This window comes from Equus asinus, chromosome 9 (genome assembly GCF_041296235.1).
Source record: "Equus asinus isolate D_3611 breed Donkey chromosome 9, EquAss-T2T_v2, whole genome shotgun sequence".
Taxonomy (NCBI): Eukaryota; Metazoa; Chordata; class Mammalia; order Perissodactyla; family Equidae; genus Equus; species Equus asinus.
In genome coordinates, this window is record NC_091798.1 from 92093644 (window position 1) to 92110451 (window position 16808).

The 16808-nt window shown below is 39.9% G+C and overlaps 2 protein-coding genes across 4 annotated transcripts in view; one reads left to right on the forward strand and one right to left on the reverse strand.

Annotated features, from left to right (window-relative positions):
* POC5 (POC5 centriolar protein) overlaps positions 1 to 13332 on the forward strand; it is a 33409-nt gene extending 20077 nt beyond the window's left edge. For all 3 annotated transcript variants that reach the window (XM_014830065.3, XM_014830064.3, XM_070517925.1), the window contains 6 exons: positions 274 to 378; positions 1957 to 2136; positions 3287 to 3440; positions 7434 to 7708; positions 11068 to 11244; positions 12560 to 13332. In XM_014830065.3, the coding sequence (XP_014685551.2) occupies positions 274 to 378; positions 1957 to 2136; positions 3287 to 3440; positions 7434 to 7708; positions 11068 to 11244; positions 12560 to 12703 (1035 nt within the window). In that variant the 3' untranslated portion in view covers positions 12704 to 13332. The remainder of the gene's footprint in view (positions 1 to 273; positions 379 to 1956; positions 2137 to 3286; positions 3441 to 7433; positions 7709 to 11067; positions 11245 to 12559) is intronic.
* The window catches only part of ANKDD1B (ankyrin repeat and death domain containing 1B), a 55764-nt gene continuing 52078 nt past the window's right edge, over positions 13123 to 16808 (reverse strand). Inside the window, exon 16 of the mRNA XM_014830070.3 lies at positions 13123 to 13466. Coding sequence (XP_014685556.3) covers positions 13423 to 13466 — 44 coding nt within the window. The 3' untranslated portion in view covers positions 13123 to 13422. The remainder of the gene's footprint in view (positions 13467 to 16808) is intronic.

Below are 16808 nucleotides of genomic sequence, written 5' to 3' on the forward strand. Positions count from 1 at the left end.
CCGTATTAATTTTCATACACATAAACTTTTTTTGGTGATTACCAAGACACAACGAGAATTGTTTCCTCTCTTGTTCCCCTTCGTTCATTGATGTGTAGTGCATCCGAGTTGAGGAGAGTTTGGTCTTTTTAAAGATAAGACTGAGATGAGGCTGGATGAATATAGTAGCAATCCACTGGTATTCTCTCCAGCATTTTTTGATATGTGAGGAAATACCTTTACCAATTGCTGTTCTTGTAACATCACAATAATTGGGTTAATTGCTGTTTACAGGTGATTTCTAGCTTGTCTCATGCCTTAGGCAGGCAAAAGGAAAGGACAGAATTGATGAGAACGTTCTTCCACTGGCGAATTGGCCACGTCAAATCTCGACAGGACGTAAGTGCAAAATGAAAAGACTGACAAGATATGAGACCTCCGCACTAAGAGGATTTAGGATCGCGGATTAGAACCCTTGTTAAAGTCAAAGAAAGATTTGTTTTCTAATAAGTCAAAATAAATTTACAATTTAACGTTGCTTTTATTTCAAAGGATTTTGGTATAATTTGGGAAAAAAATACCTCTTATATTTTATAGACCTATTGGTATATCATTTCCTACTTCATAGTAGGTTAATAAGGATTGTACCTAAATTACAAATGTCCTGGTAATGGAACCACTTGAACAGATTTGACCCCAGACGTGATTATGTGGAGAAAGAATTTATAATCTTTAATATACCATGTACTTCCTATATTGTTTCTACTTCTAAAATGCCTGAAACATCCTCTTTGTAAAGAGACAGTACTGTATTTATACACTATAAAATTGTGTAAAGGTTTGTTGCATAGACTTACCTTGGAATGAAAATCAAAGAAAGCTGTGTATAGCTTTTTAAAAATTATCCTCAGTTTGCATATAATTTAAACTTGAACATCTTTTATTTTGATTAAATAAGAGCTGAATCAGTATATCAGAGTAAATAGAAACTGAGAGAGAATAATAAATTACTGTATGCAAAGTGGAACAGTATGATAGTACGTCCACATCTCACACGAAGACAGAGTATAGGGACTTGAATGCAGGGGATGGATGTGCACTTTTTTTTTCACGCGATGCTCATGTGAGCCGTGGAGTGATCTCTGTGCGTTTAGTTCCAAGAGATTAATATTTTAGGAAAAGGCTGTTAGTATCGTGGAATAGGATTTCTCCTCTAAGAATACTTCCATTTCTTTATTAATCCCAGTAGATTAAATCTACATTGATCATATTGAAAAGAGCTATTTAAAATGAGTATTAGCATGTTTTGATACCATATGATATGATGAGAATATATTATGTTTAAATGGTAGCTGAAATAGTTGAGGCTGCCATCACTTTTTTGAATAGCTTTTCAAAATTGAAAATCGGAATGACTTCTTCTAAAGAATTTAAATTTCTTGATAAAAGAGTAGTATATGTTCCTATTTGGATCTGTTTGGCACTAGATATGATGGCAAAGTATGTAAGTTAAATTAATCTTACTTGTGATGGTGGCCACCTAGCCAAAGAGAAAGCCGTGGCCACCACTGTTTCCGCCTTCCAGCCGCTCTCCGCTGCTCTCCTGGTCCTGCTTTCAGCTAAAAGATCATGCAAATTCATAACTAAGATGGCAAGTGGCAGGTTACTCATTTCCTTTCATTTGGTTTTTTGTTTTTCCCCTAACTTGATTAGTTGCATAAAGCAATGATGTAATGGATAAGAGCTTAGGCTCCGGAGGGAGGCAAGGCTGGCTTTTCCCTTCCTACTCATGTCACCTGGGCAGGTTCCTTCCCTCTCTAGGCTGCTTCTCCTGTCTGCAGATGACAATAATATGATTACGTAGGATTAAATGATAATGTATGTACACTGTTTACCACAGTGATATGTTTATTATAATTACAACCAGTATATTTACCAGTTCACTGTGTTTCTGAGGTTGTATGTTACCTTCATTAGGTTTATGAAGGTAAACTAGCTGACCAGTACTTCCAGAGAACTCTCCTGAAGAAAGTCTGGAGAGGCTGGCACTCCACAGTGCAGAAGCAGTGGAAGGATGTGGTGGAACGAGCTTGCCAGGCGAGAGCTGAAGAAGTTTGTGTCCAGATTTCCAATGATTATGAAACCAAAGTTGCCGTGGTAAGCTTTTTTTTTTATTTTCACTGTTTTAATAAAAATTAAAAAGATGGGTAGCATGGTTCAGTATTAGTTTATGGTTAGAAAGAGTAACCCATTTCTCTAATTCCATGTACTGCAATGTAGCCTCGAATGACACTGCTGGGAAAGAATAAGGGTCATAAGCCAGGTTCGCAGACTGTTTATTCCTTTAAACAGCTGTACCTCTAGACTCCAGACTCATGTTGGTTCTCGTGTCTGCGTTCTCTTGGAAATATAAAGCACACACAGATCCTTCCACCTCTAAGAAAGCATTCCTTCTTATGCTTCTGCTTTTGATCTTTAGCCAGAAATAAAGACCAAAAACACAAATGTTTATCCTCATGTTACTTTGAATAAACTATGTTCTTATAAGATTGATATAAAGCAGTTGTATATAAACTAAAATTATTCTCCCATTGACTGTTAATCATATAATCAACATTGTTTCCATGGGAAAACATTGAAGACCCCAAATGAAATGAAAACCGTATTGAAGAAGGCAGTAGGCCTCTTGAAATCAAATATTAAAAGTAAAAAATAGATATATTTCATCATTATAACACTAAGTTCTTAATGTTACAGATAAGTTTCATTATACAAATAAGTGTCTGCAATTCAAAATGACATGCAGAAAATGGAGTCCCTTTAGATTTGGTCTCTGGGAAAGCGTGTTGCACCTAATGTCACTTTGCATTTTAAATTCTATAGATAACGTTTAGTTAAAAAGAAATCTGTTAATATTGCAGGCAATTAGTTATTTTTTTCTGAAGGGGTGAGGGCTATCTGTGGCTCTTAATGTATTTTATTTAATACTCTACATTAAAGTTTTATGGTAAGAAATGACATATCTTTTTGTATAATTAAAACATCAGCAGCCTTCAGTGGGACTGTATAAAATTCCCCTTATTTGAACCTTGACTTTATGATTAGGAAAATGATTTGTTGATGGAGACCATGCAGGTAAGATGCACCTTTTAAAATTGAGACCCATAGCAGAAGAGACATATGGTAAAGTATTTTTAGTATTTCACATAAAAATAGCTTCACAGTATAAGTCTATTTTTTACAATAAATGATATTCTTCCTTGTGTCTTAAATCTTTTCCTTTTGTAAAAAATTCTCCTTATTTTAGTTATCTGGTGCTTTGGAAAATGCAAAAGCTGAGATCCAAAGAATGCAGCAAGAAAAAGAGCAGTTTGAAGATTCCATGAAGAAAGCTTTCATGAGGGGTGTGTGTGCATTAAATCTGGAAGCCATGACTATATTTCAAAACAGAAGTGATCCAGGTTCGTCTTTTGCTGAAGATTCTCTGCCTGCTTTCAGAAAGGATTTGCGATTTCAGTGATTGGCATGTTCTGCAGGGCTAATTTGCTGCAGTGGCTATGTCTTATCCAGGCACTGTATTTTTGATTTCATGGTGTCTTATCCAATTTTAAATCTGCCATGAAAATTCACTCAGTCATGCTTACTTATGGTATCTTAGATCTGATTAAGTAAACTGTCAACTCTGAAGTATTTAGGCTCAATGTTAAAATAATGCTTTGAATGCATAACATTATTTTAAGGCTCTTTTAGCTAATAATTTTAATGTCTTTAAGGACAAAATTTCTATTTTTGTTTTTTCCTAAGTAGCCAAATTCCTTGCACTATTTTGTTGGTTAAATATTTCTTACCTAGTCATGCTTTCCCATTTTTAAAAATTGCATGTCTTCCAGTTTAAGAGAAGCCGCAACTAAAACTCACTTTCAACAGATACAGCTATAGGCCTATAGGAGGCAAGTAAAATAATGTTATTTCAAGAAAAGCCCCAGTTTTGGCGGGAGTCTGAGTGTTTTGTGCTGGAGTGTCGTTGGCCTGGCTTAGAAGAGCACATGACTAGAATCCTTTGCCACCAATTTACAACGAGGCCTATTTTCCTCATTGGGTTTTTAGTTTTCTTTCTCTGAACAAAGTAGATAATATAAACCTTCCTTACTGCTTCATAGGCAGTTCTTGTGGGAATGCCGTGAAAGCACTTTAAAATTTTAAAATTTAGAATTGAAAGCACTTTAAAAGACAAAAGGTACTTTAACACGTAAGTTGATAGTCTTGATGGAATTATTGCAGTCTTAATAGAAGTCAGCCTCCCAACATGAGCATTTTTGCCATATTCCCCTGTACCAATCCTCTTTGAGACTCACAGTTTATTTATGGATGAGACAATTTCATTTTGTAATGTAATTAACATGATTTCAATCCAGTAGAGTAACCTCTCTGTGCTTGTGCCTTCGTTTTAAAGCATCAATAGACATTTATTATGCGTGTTGTGGATGATAGTGAGTTTAAAGCAAATGGTTTTCTCTCTGAAGCAGCCATAGTATGTGGCCCACATGCAAATTAGAAGTTTAGAGTCACAGAATCTCAAGGGGAATAGTTTATCTTGCTAATACCCAAAGGAGTACTTGATTTCTCCAATAAATGGTCTTTTAATTGAGTATCAATGCTGAAAACAAGTTCACCACCTCCAATGATAGGGTAATCTGCTTTTGGTTCTAATTATTAGCAAATTTGTAAGTATTAAATTAAAGAATTTAATTATCTACTTATAAGAGATACTGGGTTTCGGGCCAGCCCAGTGGCACAGCAGTTAAATTCGCACGTTCCGCTTCAGTGACCCAGGGTTCACCAGTTTGGATCCTGGTGTGGACCTACACACCTCTTGTCAAGCCATGCTGTGGCAGGCATCCCACATATAAAGTAGGGGAAGACAGGCATGGATCGTAGCTCAGGGCCAGTCTTCCTCAGCAAAGAAGGCAGGAGGATTGGCAGCAGATGTTAGCTCAGGGCTAATCTTCCTCAAAAAAAAAAACGTAAAAAAGCAAGTTATAAAAAAGAGATACTGGGTTTCACAAGTAAAGTGACAAATTATTAGCATTAGAACTTCCTGCACTCAACTACAAGAAACGTTTTTCTCATAATCTATCTAAAGAAGGTTATGAACTGACTTAGGACAGAGTGTTTTACCATCATCAATTTACCATCTTAAATTTTAAATTCAAATATAGCTATATCTCCTACAGGCAAATATCCATAACAGGATTTGGAGAAAATGGATTCTGATAATTACATAACAAGATTTGTTTTGTCCTGTTGCTTTTTAAGTCTGTTGTCATCTGCAGCTAATGCCAGGTTCTGGGGCCCCAGCTGTGTCCGGTGGCCTTGTGCTTTGTTTATCATAACAAGAGAGGATGAAGATGACAGGAATAGTCAGACACACACCAGCAGAGGTATTGGTGGAGCTACCCAAGGCAGAAGTTCAGTGTCGACTAATGCTGGATTTGCTCTGTGATATTTAGGTTTTGTGGCATTTTAGTAACAGCTATTTAAAAAATTTTTTTAGGGGCCAGCCTGGTGGTGCTAGCGGTTAAGTGCACATGTGCCGCTTCGGCAGCCCAGGATTCGCTGGTTCTGATCCCGGGTGCAGACATGGTGCTGCTTGGCAAGCCATGCTGTGGTAGGCATCCCACAAAGTAGAGGAGGATGGGCACGGAGGTTAGCTCAGGGCCAGTCTTCCTCAGCAAAAAGAGGAGGACTGGCAGCGGATGTTAGCTCAGGGCTAATCTTCCTCAAAAACACACACGCACAAAAAATTTTTAATTCTCACAAGAAAAAAGCCACTTCTGACCACCTTTCTTCCCTTAAAACAATTGTTTTTTTATGAATTTTTTAATAATGCAATGTTCCTAACGTACCTGTCTTATTAGAGCAGAGTAAATATTTGATTTTCTTATTTGTCCTGATTCTTTATAGTGCATCTCATATTGTACAGTATCCTAAACCTTACAGACTATAAATTAGAAGTTTCTATGAAGAAGGCAAAATGTGATGATAGAAATGGCCTCTAAAATGATACCTGCCAATTTTTAAAGCAATTTTAGAAACAGTAGAAAATGCTTTACAACTGAAAAAATATATCCCGGGTGAAGCTAGAATAATTATTAAACTTAGAGTTATCTGACAAACAGGAACTGCATACTTCAGCCCGCATTGGTCAGAGTGGGTCCCGTTTCTCTGCCAGGGAACCCTGTGGCCAGACCTGACCTTTATGCTGCTTCCACATCAGATAAGTCTGCCACCCACCTAAAAGAATCAGTCAGACTCACTTTCTATCAAGAACATGTTAAAGCTCAGTGTATGTGTGTTGCTTTGTTTTCAAAGCAAATTTGTTGCAAATTTTAGTTTTCAAAGGAGTATTTAATATTAAATCCCTTTCATCAAAGGATTTCAAAAGACCAATGCGTTATAATCCTCATTAAACTTGTTAATGAGGTGACTTTTACTCTATTTTATATGAAGATAGTCTAAGAAGAGGTCTTAGCCACAAGCCCAGATTTCTGGGTAGAAAGAGGACACATGGAAAACCATGTGAACACAGGGCTGCACCGTGCCCTCTTCAGATGTCGGGAGCGTCCATCTCAGTGACCGATTTCAAACCCTTCCCCCACTGTTTGGTACCACAGGGATACAATCTTAAGTGGAAATATTAACCAAATTCTCATACTAGGGGGAAAATAGCTAAAATTTGAAGAAACCCTTTGTCCAACTTCTGAAAGCTGCCGTTATTCTCCCCTTTGATCTAAGGTTAAGGTTCAGTTTTAAGAAAAGGTTACTATGTGGAGTGTCACTAAAATCAGTTAAGTGTGTGAGTATGTTCTTAAGTCATGACTTATCTAATCTACCTGCAAGAACTCATTTCTTTTACAATGTCTAAAGTAAAGATCTTAGAGTTAACTTGTTGATCTATTACTATTTGCTGAAAAATCACAATTAAAATACATTTTTTTTGTTAGGACAGGAGCAATAGATGGAAATGAGAGGATATAGTGATATCAGAAAATCATTCTAAAGCTTTAGATACCAGGCCGTTTATCAGGAGAGTTATGTGAAATACTGCAAAAGGACATAAATGCTTAGGCTGTTGTGACCATGTTATTGTGATGGCAACACGCTTGACTCAGCTGAGGTCCCAGCTGCGTCCACAATTTATCTTTTACGTTAAGAGCAAATTATTCATTAGCTTGCACATGTTGGAGGAAGTGGTCTGAAGTCTTTAGTGGTTACTGCTGACATTAACCAGTTCATACTGACAAACTGTGGTAACTGAACATTGTATCCAATGTGTGACAGATTTCTACATTTTTGTTAGGACTAAGTTTTGCTATCATGTCTTCTCATTATTTGGAGGATAAAAGTAATCTTAACTTGGAAGACTTTTAATGGAATTAATTTGTGATTTCTAGGGATGGACTTCGCAAATAATAGAAAGGAGGAGTATGGCCCTGGTGTTCAAGAAACGGAATCTTCTGCTCATTTGGATGCTTCGGCTCCCCGCGTGCCCTCAGCAGTTGCCCTGCCACAGCAGCCACCCCCAGCGGCCGGGGCAGCGGCCAGCGCGGCGGCCTTTCCCTCTGCCTCTTCCCTGACGTCTGCCCGGGCTGCCGCCTCCTCCATTCACCTTCCTGTTTCTGCTCCTCTGGGCGCTGGATCTGCAGCTCCTGCTGCACCGGAAGAAATGGTTAGTGCAGTGAAAGCAGGAGCCACGTTGGGAAGAGGGGTCCCAACTTGCTTATATGTTGGATATTTTGAACTCAGAACGTATTTTCTCATGGCGAAAAAAGTATATATAGTATTTAGGCCAAGCCACAGAAAATATTTAATACACCAAGTGGCTAAAACATTAATTTGTAATGAAAATAATGCCTGAAAGTTCTATTACAGTAGTAATAATTAAAACAAAAATAAGGAAGTTTTCCATTTTACATTTTTAAAAAACTATTCAGGAAAAATAGATTTAATTTGAGAAAGAGTTGATGACAGCCTTTTTTGTTTTAATTTTGAAGGAAGCTCGTGGGTGTTTTCAAAGGCTTAGGAGTTGAGTGGCTCTGTGTATTTTCTATTCCACTATGCCTTTCCCTTTGCCTGGCTGCAGATGTGTCAGTAACATGACACTGTAGTGGCTGCGTCTTGACTGGGTTGGTTCTCGGCTTCAGTTCCTAAGTGGAATCCGGGTAGGAGTAGTTTCTCCTGAGTCACCATTAGAGAAGAGCGTGGTGGGAGAGGACTGAACGGGGTGGAGCGTGTTTGTGTGAGAACTTGCTCGGTGGCATAATCGAGCTGTTCCTGTGGTCAGAGTTACAGACAAGGCGCATCGCGGTTCTGAGTCCTCAGCGCCCGCAGTGGAACCTGTGTTCTTCCACCCGTGTTTCTCCAGGGAGAAGGGCGATTACCGGACTCAGCCCCATGGGGCTTTTTTTTTAAACGCTACCCTTCCTCCCTCTTCTGGCTTGGCTCTGGCACAGTGGCACATGTAGTTCTGGAAAGGGCCTGAGAGGATTCTGATTTGCTTGTTGCCCTCTCCTCCCCACCCAAGCCACATACATGAGAGGAAAGCAGATGGCAGAGCAGGTTTTCCATCTTAGGATTCCCCTGGCAGGCCATCAGAAGGTGCCGTTACTCTAGACAGCTCGCCAGCTAAGGGAGGCGCTGTGTCAGCCAGACAATGGGTCATCCGTGGTAGTCCAGCTGACATGAATTTCTGCCTTTTGGGAACTACTCAGTTTGGGGAAAAATAGGTTGAGATCTGCTATTTATCATGTTTGCTCTTGATTCAAAGAGGTTAAAAACAAATATGGCTGTTAAGAAAATTTGAGTGCATGAGGGAGTTTTGACTTAGAAATAAGACACTAAAATTCAACCCTGACATGTTCAGCTGTGTTTATTTTTCATGATTATACATTTTGAAATGTAATTCTATACCAATGAGCAAACACTGTTTATTTAAATTTCTGGTTTGTCATTCAAGTTACATATTCACACAACACACACAGAGGCAGATTTTTCAGCATTCCCTTCTTAAAATATGCCTACACCATTTGTACGCCTACATTGATACGTAAATCTGAAAATGCACAGGGAGAGATAAAGGAATGGGTGTGCTCGCCACCCTTTTGTTACTAACTTTTGGAAACAGTTTGATCACCTGAGATAATTTGAAGTCTTTGAAACCTGAAAAACCAACATTGTGTAGACAACCCTTCTTCCCCCGACCCCTCCAGCCACATCCTGCTTCTTCAGAAACAGAAGCACGTTCAGCCGCACTCACACGCTACGGCCTTCAGGGCTGCGAGAGCCGAGCCCACCAGGGCATCAGTCTGTGCATGTAATGCTGGCCTCTTCCTTGCTTACATAATTACAGGGCTCACATTCACCTCAAATACGTCTTCCTGTTTTTAAAAAGAACCATAATAGCAGAAGTAGGAACCAAGACTTTAGTTGGGTAACTTACCTAAGGTGAAACCATCATTGTTGGGAACAAGAAAAGAAGAGAGATTTGTGATCGGGCCTGCTTGTCTTTCTCTTCATTTTAATCACAGAGGCTGCCTGTGAACATTCAAACCTTGTCCAGTCGTCTCGGTATTTCCCGTACCTAAAGGAGGCGTGTGTAGAAAGTCAACTGCAGAGAACTGGGGAACGAATAACTAGAGGAGGATTACCGTTCTAGTGAAATTCTTTCCTTTCCGCAGACATCCTCAGTGTGTTAAACAAAACAGCAGAATCTCATGGTGGAAAACATTTTCCAAAAAATGCATTAGGCAGTTATACAAGCAAATATACTGCAGTTCACAAGGTTACACAATAGATAGCACTTTACTCCTTTTTTAACTCCAGTTGGAATGACTGAGGGTTTCAGTTGGATTTTTAAGCTGTTTAGTGAAGTTTCTTTTCTGACGTCCCTCTTCATCTGAATGCCGAGTGAAGGATCCCCTTTAGAAATGAGGAAACTGAGGCTTAGAGAGAGTGAGCTCCTGGCCTGTGGCCCCAGTTAGTCACAGAAGTGGCCCTCCGGCCTCAGAGCCCTGCACACCTAACCAGTAATCCGCATCATCTTCACGCCAAATGTTAAGATACAGATACTGGGGTGTTTAAATAATGTCGGCTCCCTTTTTTTCCTTCTTCCTTTTGGTTTTTGCCCAGCTAATGTAATTAATTGACAGTGAAATAAAATGAGTACACATCTGCATTACTTCTGATGTAAATAGAATCCTTCTGGAGTACATCCAGCAGTCAGCAACAAAAGCTGTAAAAGCTAAACTTACCTTCTGCTAGGATCAGCCCATTTTTTGCAATATATTCTATAGAAATAACTCTAAGAAAAGGGGAATCCTTTTTTACAAAACTTGCTATATATAATAAGAAAAGAACTGAGACAGATAAACTGTAGTTTGTTGGTATAAAAGCTTCTGATTAAAAATTATAGCAGGACTGTATTCATGAAAAAGTGATAAGAAAAAAGGCAGAACACAAAAACATATGTAATGATAATATTAATTATGCATCAGGATCCAGAGAGTTCATAAAACAGACTAATGGTTGCTAAGGTGAGGGCTGCTGGAGGTAGGGAGATGGGGTGACCGACGGGTCTCCTGAGGGAGGCCTTTGTGGTGCTGGAACAGTGCAGTGACAGTCCCAGGAATCCTCACGTGTGATCCGGTGACAGGTCCACACCCAGGCCCTACACCAGTGTCAGCCTCCTGGTTTTCATGTCCTAATTACACCGTGATTATGTAACGGGGTGAGGAACGCCTGGACCCCTCTGTGCTCTCTCTGCAACTTCCTGTGAGTCTGTACTTCAGAAGAAAAAGTCTTTTAAAAGTTCATAAAATCCTATAAAATTTACATGCCAAGATTAAAGGGGTGTTTGAGGGTGCTTGGTTTTGCTTTTTGTCCTATTGTTTTAAATTTATTTTTTCCATGTTAAAGTTGGTTGACTATACAGTTCTCTTAAGTGCCTGTGCGTTTTCTTCGTAAGTTGCAGAACCAAAGTGCTGTAAATGTTGCCGAGAATTTCCTGCCACGGGTCTCTCTGTTTTTCAGCCCGCGCCCAGGGTGGTGACCTCCGCGCAGCAGAAAGCTGGAAGGACCATTACAGCCCGCATCACGGGGAGATGTGGTTTCGCTGCAAAAAGTCGAGTTAGTAGCAACTTAGCCATAATGGGAGTTTCTCCTCCTGTGAGCTCAGTTGTTGTGGAAAAACATCATCCCGTCACAGTGGTGAGTCCACATTTGATGACCTTTTGTGAAAAAATCTTTTTCCCGAGTGTGTGTAGACTAATAAACACTTACCCGACGTGTTGAGAGGATCCACATCGGTGGCACCCGCACCGGTACGGCTCTCTCACACGCGGCCCCCGCGTGCTCTCAGTCCGCCCTTCCTCTGCTGGGAAATTAACTTCAGAAGCGTTTGTTTCTTCTCAAGAGGGTAAAAATTATCAAATCTGAAAAGTACTCTACCATGTTGGTGGTCAAAAGGGTAAAATATATCAATGATTTCTCATTAATTTAAAAAAGACACAAAAACTGTTTGCTCATTAATTAGCATGCATGTTCATGTAGCAGATTTTCGATTACAAGAAAGACTTCCCTACTTTTATAGTTTTTAAATTTTGCTCCTTTTTTCGATGCACTTGTCAGCATATTTCTAGTTTGGGAAAAATTCAGATTGCAATAAATTTATGTGATATAAAGGAAAGTGCATGAAATTTAAGCAAAAATTAAAAAGCCCGAGTTAGTACCTCAGTTTTGCTACTTTTTGCTTTGTGATCATACACAAATCAAGTAAAATATTTGAGCCTCTGTTTTCTCTTGTGTAAAATGGGAGTGATAAGGTCCTTAGCTCCAGGGTCACTGTCAGGACTCAGGATTAAGTGAGGTAGTGTGAAAATTAAGTGAGATATATAAACGCACTTTGTAAATTTGTAAAAACATAAGCAAATTTAACTTGATAAAAATTAAGAGAAGGGTATGCAAGATACTTCTGTGTTATTTCTTAGAACCACCTGTTAATCAACAATTATCTCAAAAAGTTTAATTTTTAAAAATTACAAGAACACATCCCCAAAGAGAAACAAGGGTTGGTTTTATTTTTTTATTGAAGTATAGTTGACATGCAGCAAGGATTGATTTTAAAAGAGAATACCTTCCCTGTAAAGTCTCACTGTTAGACAGCATTCCTGTCTACTTCATATGTCCAAGTATTAGCAAAAAAGATATATGGAATGACTTTAAGTCCTTTTCTTCCTGGGCAGTAGATGGTTCCTAGATGATTACATCAAGGGGCGCTGGATGGAAAAGTTCAGCCTCAGGTGAAGTGGAAGGCTGAGCTGGAGACACGGCGTCCAGAGGAGGACGTGGGTGCGGGTCCTTAGGGAAAAGGACTGTGTCTTGCTTAGCAGCGACTTCACCCGACTCGTCATTTGTATCTCCTGGATGCTTAACAGATGTTTTTTGGGTGAAGTTATAGATGATGGAATAATATTTAATATGTGTAGTTTTATGGGATTATTAAGGCAGATTTTTATCTTTTCAGCAAACCATTCCTCAAGCCACTGCAGCAAAATATCCCCGGACGATTCATCCTGAAGGTGGCACCTCGGCTTCCAGGCCTCTCGGAGCCAGATCCGCCCACAGCCAGCCTCTCAGCAGCATCCCCTCCATCAAGGTCGTCGACTGAAACGAGTGTGCTCGCGGCGAGCTCTTCCAGTTCCTCCGCTCCTACCGAGGATTACAGTCTTTCGTTTTTAAATTCTCCGTATTCTTAGAACATCATGTTCATCTTTTCAAAATTACAAAAGACTTTTCCATCCTTTGTAACTATATGTAGGATTATTTTAATGTTATTTTTTTATTTAAGCAATTAAGTAAAATTTTTTAAATTAAAAAAGAGACTAGACTTTATTATTTTAATGGGTTCAGCCTGCCACTGATTACATCATCAAAGTATATAAATCCTGTTTCCTCTATGTTATTTCCAGAGCAGTCACTCCCGATGTTACCAAATACACTTTAAGAGAGAACTTTACTAGAAATTATCAAAACTCATAGAAACTAAGGTATTTTTATTTTAAAATTAAAAAAGACAAAAACCAAGAGTAATAGTGATATTTTATCACAAAGTTTTTTGTGACTTTATTGTATTAGTTATCATTTTTCCAGGACTCTAGGAATTAAAAATTAGGGAGAAATGGCAACACCTATGTATATTTTTTAATGTGAAAAGGGAAAAAAAGTTTAGTGACACAAAAACAGAGTTACAGAAACATCAAAAGGAAATTTCCTATTAAAGTGTGATCCTGTTTCTTTTCTGTCTTGGCTTTCTTGAGACTGCAGCGCTGAGCCCGTGCTGTTCTCTGAGCATCCAAGGGTTGTCCTGTGGCGGGAGCCCGGGGCGGCTCAGCAGCCTTCCAGGCCTGGGCCGAGGCTTCTCGGTGGCTGGCCTGTAGAAAGAAACCATGAGGGCAAAACTGACTTAGGAGAACAAGATCAGGCTTCGAATGATTATATGGGTTACTTGGGCCAAGCACATAATTCAGATGAATCTCAGGACCCTCGTCTGTGAAACAGTGAGATCGACCCACCCTCTGCTCATAGGCCACATGAAAATAAGCAGACTCTGAAGGATCTGTCTACGTCTCTCTCTTTTTTTTTTTAATCTTTATTTTTTTTCTTCTCCCCAAAGCCCTCCAGTAAGTAGTTGTATATTCTAGTTGTAGATCCTTCTGGTTGTGCTATGTGGGATGCCACCTCAGCATGGCCTGATGAGCGGTACCGTGTCCATGGCGGGATCCAAACCATCAAAACCCCGGGCTATCGAAGCGGAGCGTGTGAACGTAACCACTCTGCCACGGGCCGGCCCCAGATCTGTCTACATCTTTAACAGAAGTGGTGGACTTCATCGTCTGAAGCCACTTCCAATTTGCACATGACCTAGCTCCGTGCTTGAACTTTATTATGGGAAATAGTTCTTCTTACTGCCTCGCATTGTTTTGTTAACAGGACATCAGAGAATAAATATGAGATAGGCAAATACGTATCCCGTTTTCTCAATGGGCACACCAAGGCTTTTCTGAATTATAGAAGTGTCTGGCCATGTCTTAAAGAGTACTAGAACCTTCTTACAGAGCACACGTTCTGAGTTCTGGCCCTGCTACCACTGTGGCAAACAGCCCCTCGTGGGTTTCAACAAGGAACACCAATAGCACTGCTTCCCTATCCATCCGAGAGCATGACGAGGACCACGGGCTGCACTCAGAGCCCGCTCATACGCAGCAGGAATGAAGACCCCACTGGGTGAACAGGTCAGTCCTTCCTTTCTCCCCTGGATGAACTGCCCTGAAATGCACTGGTCATCCCATCTCTTGGAAGAGAGTACCCTCCAGGTCAAGTGATCGGTGTACTTGATACCAGGTGGCCAATTTGGTAATTCCCCCTGATCTTGGCTCTCCCTCCTTCCCCATCTCACTCCCTTTCTCCCCCACTCCTGCTTCCTTGGAGTTGCACTCCTGAAAAAAGCAGTTGCTCATAAACTTTGGTCTCAGGCTCTGCTTTTTGAGGAAGCTAGATGACAACTAGGAATAGTTTTCAATACCCAAGCCATGACCACGGGCTAACTAAAGTGACCATTATGAATATTGTGATTAAGAATATTGTAGGCATCTTTTTAAGCCTTATCTAAGCTCTAGAAATTACATATTGTCCAAAGCACCAAGTAATTAGCTTAACTTAAATCCAACAATTAAAACACTTCATACAGTAAGAATATGTATTCACATTTGTTTATTTTTGCATAAAGAGGTTACCTAGACTTGAGGGGGGAGGAATAGCAAGGTCAGTGGAAAGTGGCCATACTGAAGAAAAATGGGGACAAGACTTTTCACTGAATACCTTTCTAAAGACTTATGGAATCATTTGAACATATTTCCTGTCTCAAACCTTCAGAACATTTAGTGGGCCATTTACAATCAGCATGAGACAAAGATGTAGACATAAATTCATGATAGAATAACTGGACTGAAATTGTTCATGATTTTATTTCTGGCCTTAGAGACTTAGTCAGAATTTGAGAATGGAGAGCCTTAAATCATAATGAATAGATACACATAAACTGCTATACCGTGATACTTGATTTCATATGTCATAACTTTTTCAGATTACAAACATAATAATGCATGTTCATTGTGGGAAAAAATTGGAAAGTACCACTAAGGAAAAAATAAAAGTACCAAAAATAAAAATCGCCTGTAATTATGTCACCAAGAGACAAGAAACATTGGTGGATACACTTCCGGTCTTTTCTAAGTAACACATTACACATGTGGTATTTAAAGCCAACAGCGACTATAAATTTCCAAAGCCAGTTTCTGTTACAAAAGAAATAACTACCAGTTAACGATTTCAATACTGTGCGCATGAAGTTAGGCATTTCAGGGGCACGCTCCCTTCATCCCCACCTCAACGCTGTGGAAGAGAGAGATGTTTCTCCCAATGTATAGAGAAAGAAACTGAAGATCTGGGAATGTGAACATTAGCCCACCCAAAGGCTCACAGCTAATAGGGCAAAACCATGATTCAAGACCAGGCCTGTCTATTCTAAAACCCCGGCTTTCTCCGTAGACCATGCTGCTGCTCTCACCATCAGATTATTTGAAAACATGATACACTAAATCCGAGATTATGCCACCACATAGGTTGCATCAAATGACAGAAATGGGAAAATCATATACAATTTGCCTTAAGCAAAAACCGAAAAAGTTCTGACTTTTCATGTCAGTGGTCGGAAAGTAGAGTATGGTTTTTTCATCTGTTCGAGGATCATGTCACCACTGTCTTCAGAGTTGAGAGGAAAGTCAGTCCCACTGCTAGAAGAACTTATGGCATGGAATTTAAAAGGACTGAATGCTGAGTGGAAAATCATTTAAATATGGTTTCTTCGGACATTTATGAAACTGCACATTTCTTGGGCCTCGAGTCAGCTTCGCTTTTGAATTGACGGATCTTTTCTGGAATAAACAGGTTAACGTTTATCATTAATAGCTACCATTTATCAAGCACTTGCCACATGCCAGGCACCATTCCTCACTTAGTCCCACAACGGCCCTTTGACACAGACACCTTCCTAGTTAATACACGAGAACACTGGCACCGTGAGGTCACAGGACCTGCTGAGGATCACACCGCCCTCAGCGCTGGAGGTCAGAGACAAGCCCACGCAGTCTTGCTCCGAGCACGTGCCCTCACCTCTCAGTGGACTGCCTCCTGGTCCTCCCAGAGAGTCCCTATGGATACTCTGTCATAGGAATGAACCGATTGAAAGTTAAGGGAACAACCCCAGTGCTATGAGGATAATGCCATGGAAGGCAGGCGTCATCCATGCACTAGTCCTTGTGCCAACCACTGCGGAAACTGAATATGGGGTCAGCGGTCTGATTCATCCATTTATGTCCTCAGCTTCAGGTAAAACTGCATCAGAGAAAATAATGGCAGATGTCCCTACATTTCGCTTGAATGGTTATTATTACATGACAGTTATAATGCCACTTAATTTATTGATAAATTTTCAAAGCATCTTCCCTGACAAGATGGGCTTTGGCAGAGTGATTTTTAGCAATAACCTCAGCTGGCAAAGTAATAGCCTGTCCGTTCTTTTCTCTCAACCTAGAGATAACATATTCAAATACACTAACTTGCAGTTTCCCAACAGGGGAAAAATGGCATTTTGAGCAAGACAATCTTTAGTTGTAAAGAACTATCCCATAACCTTATGAGATGGTTTAGCATTC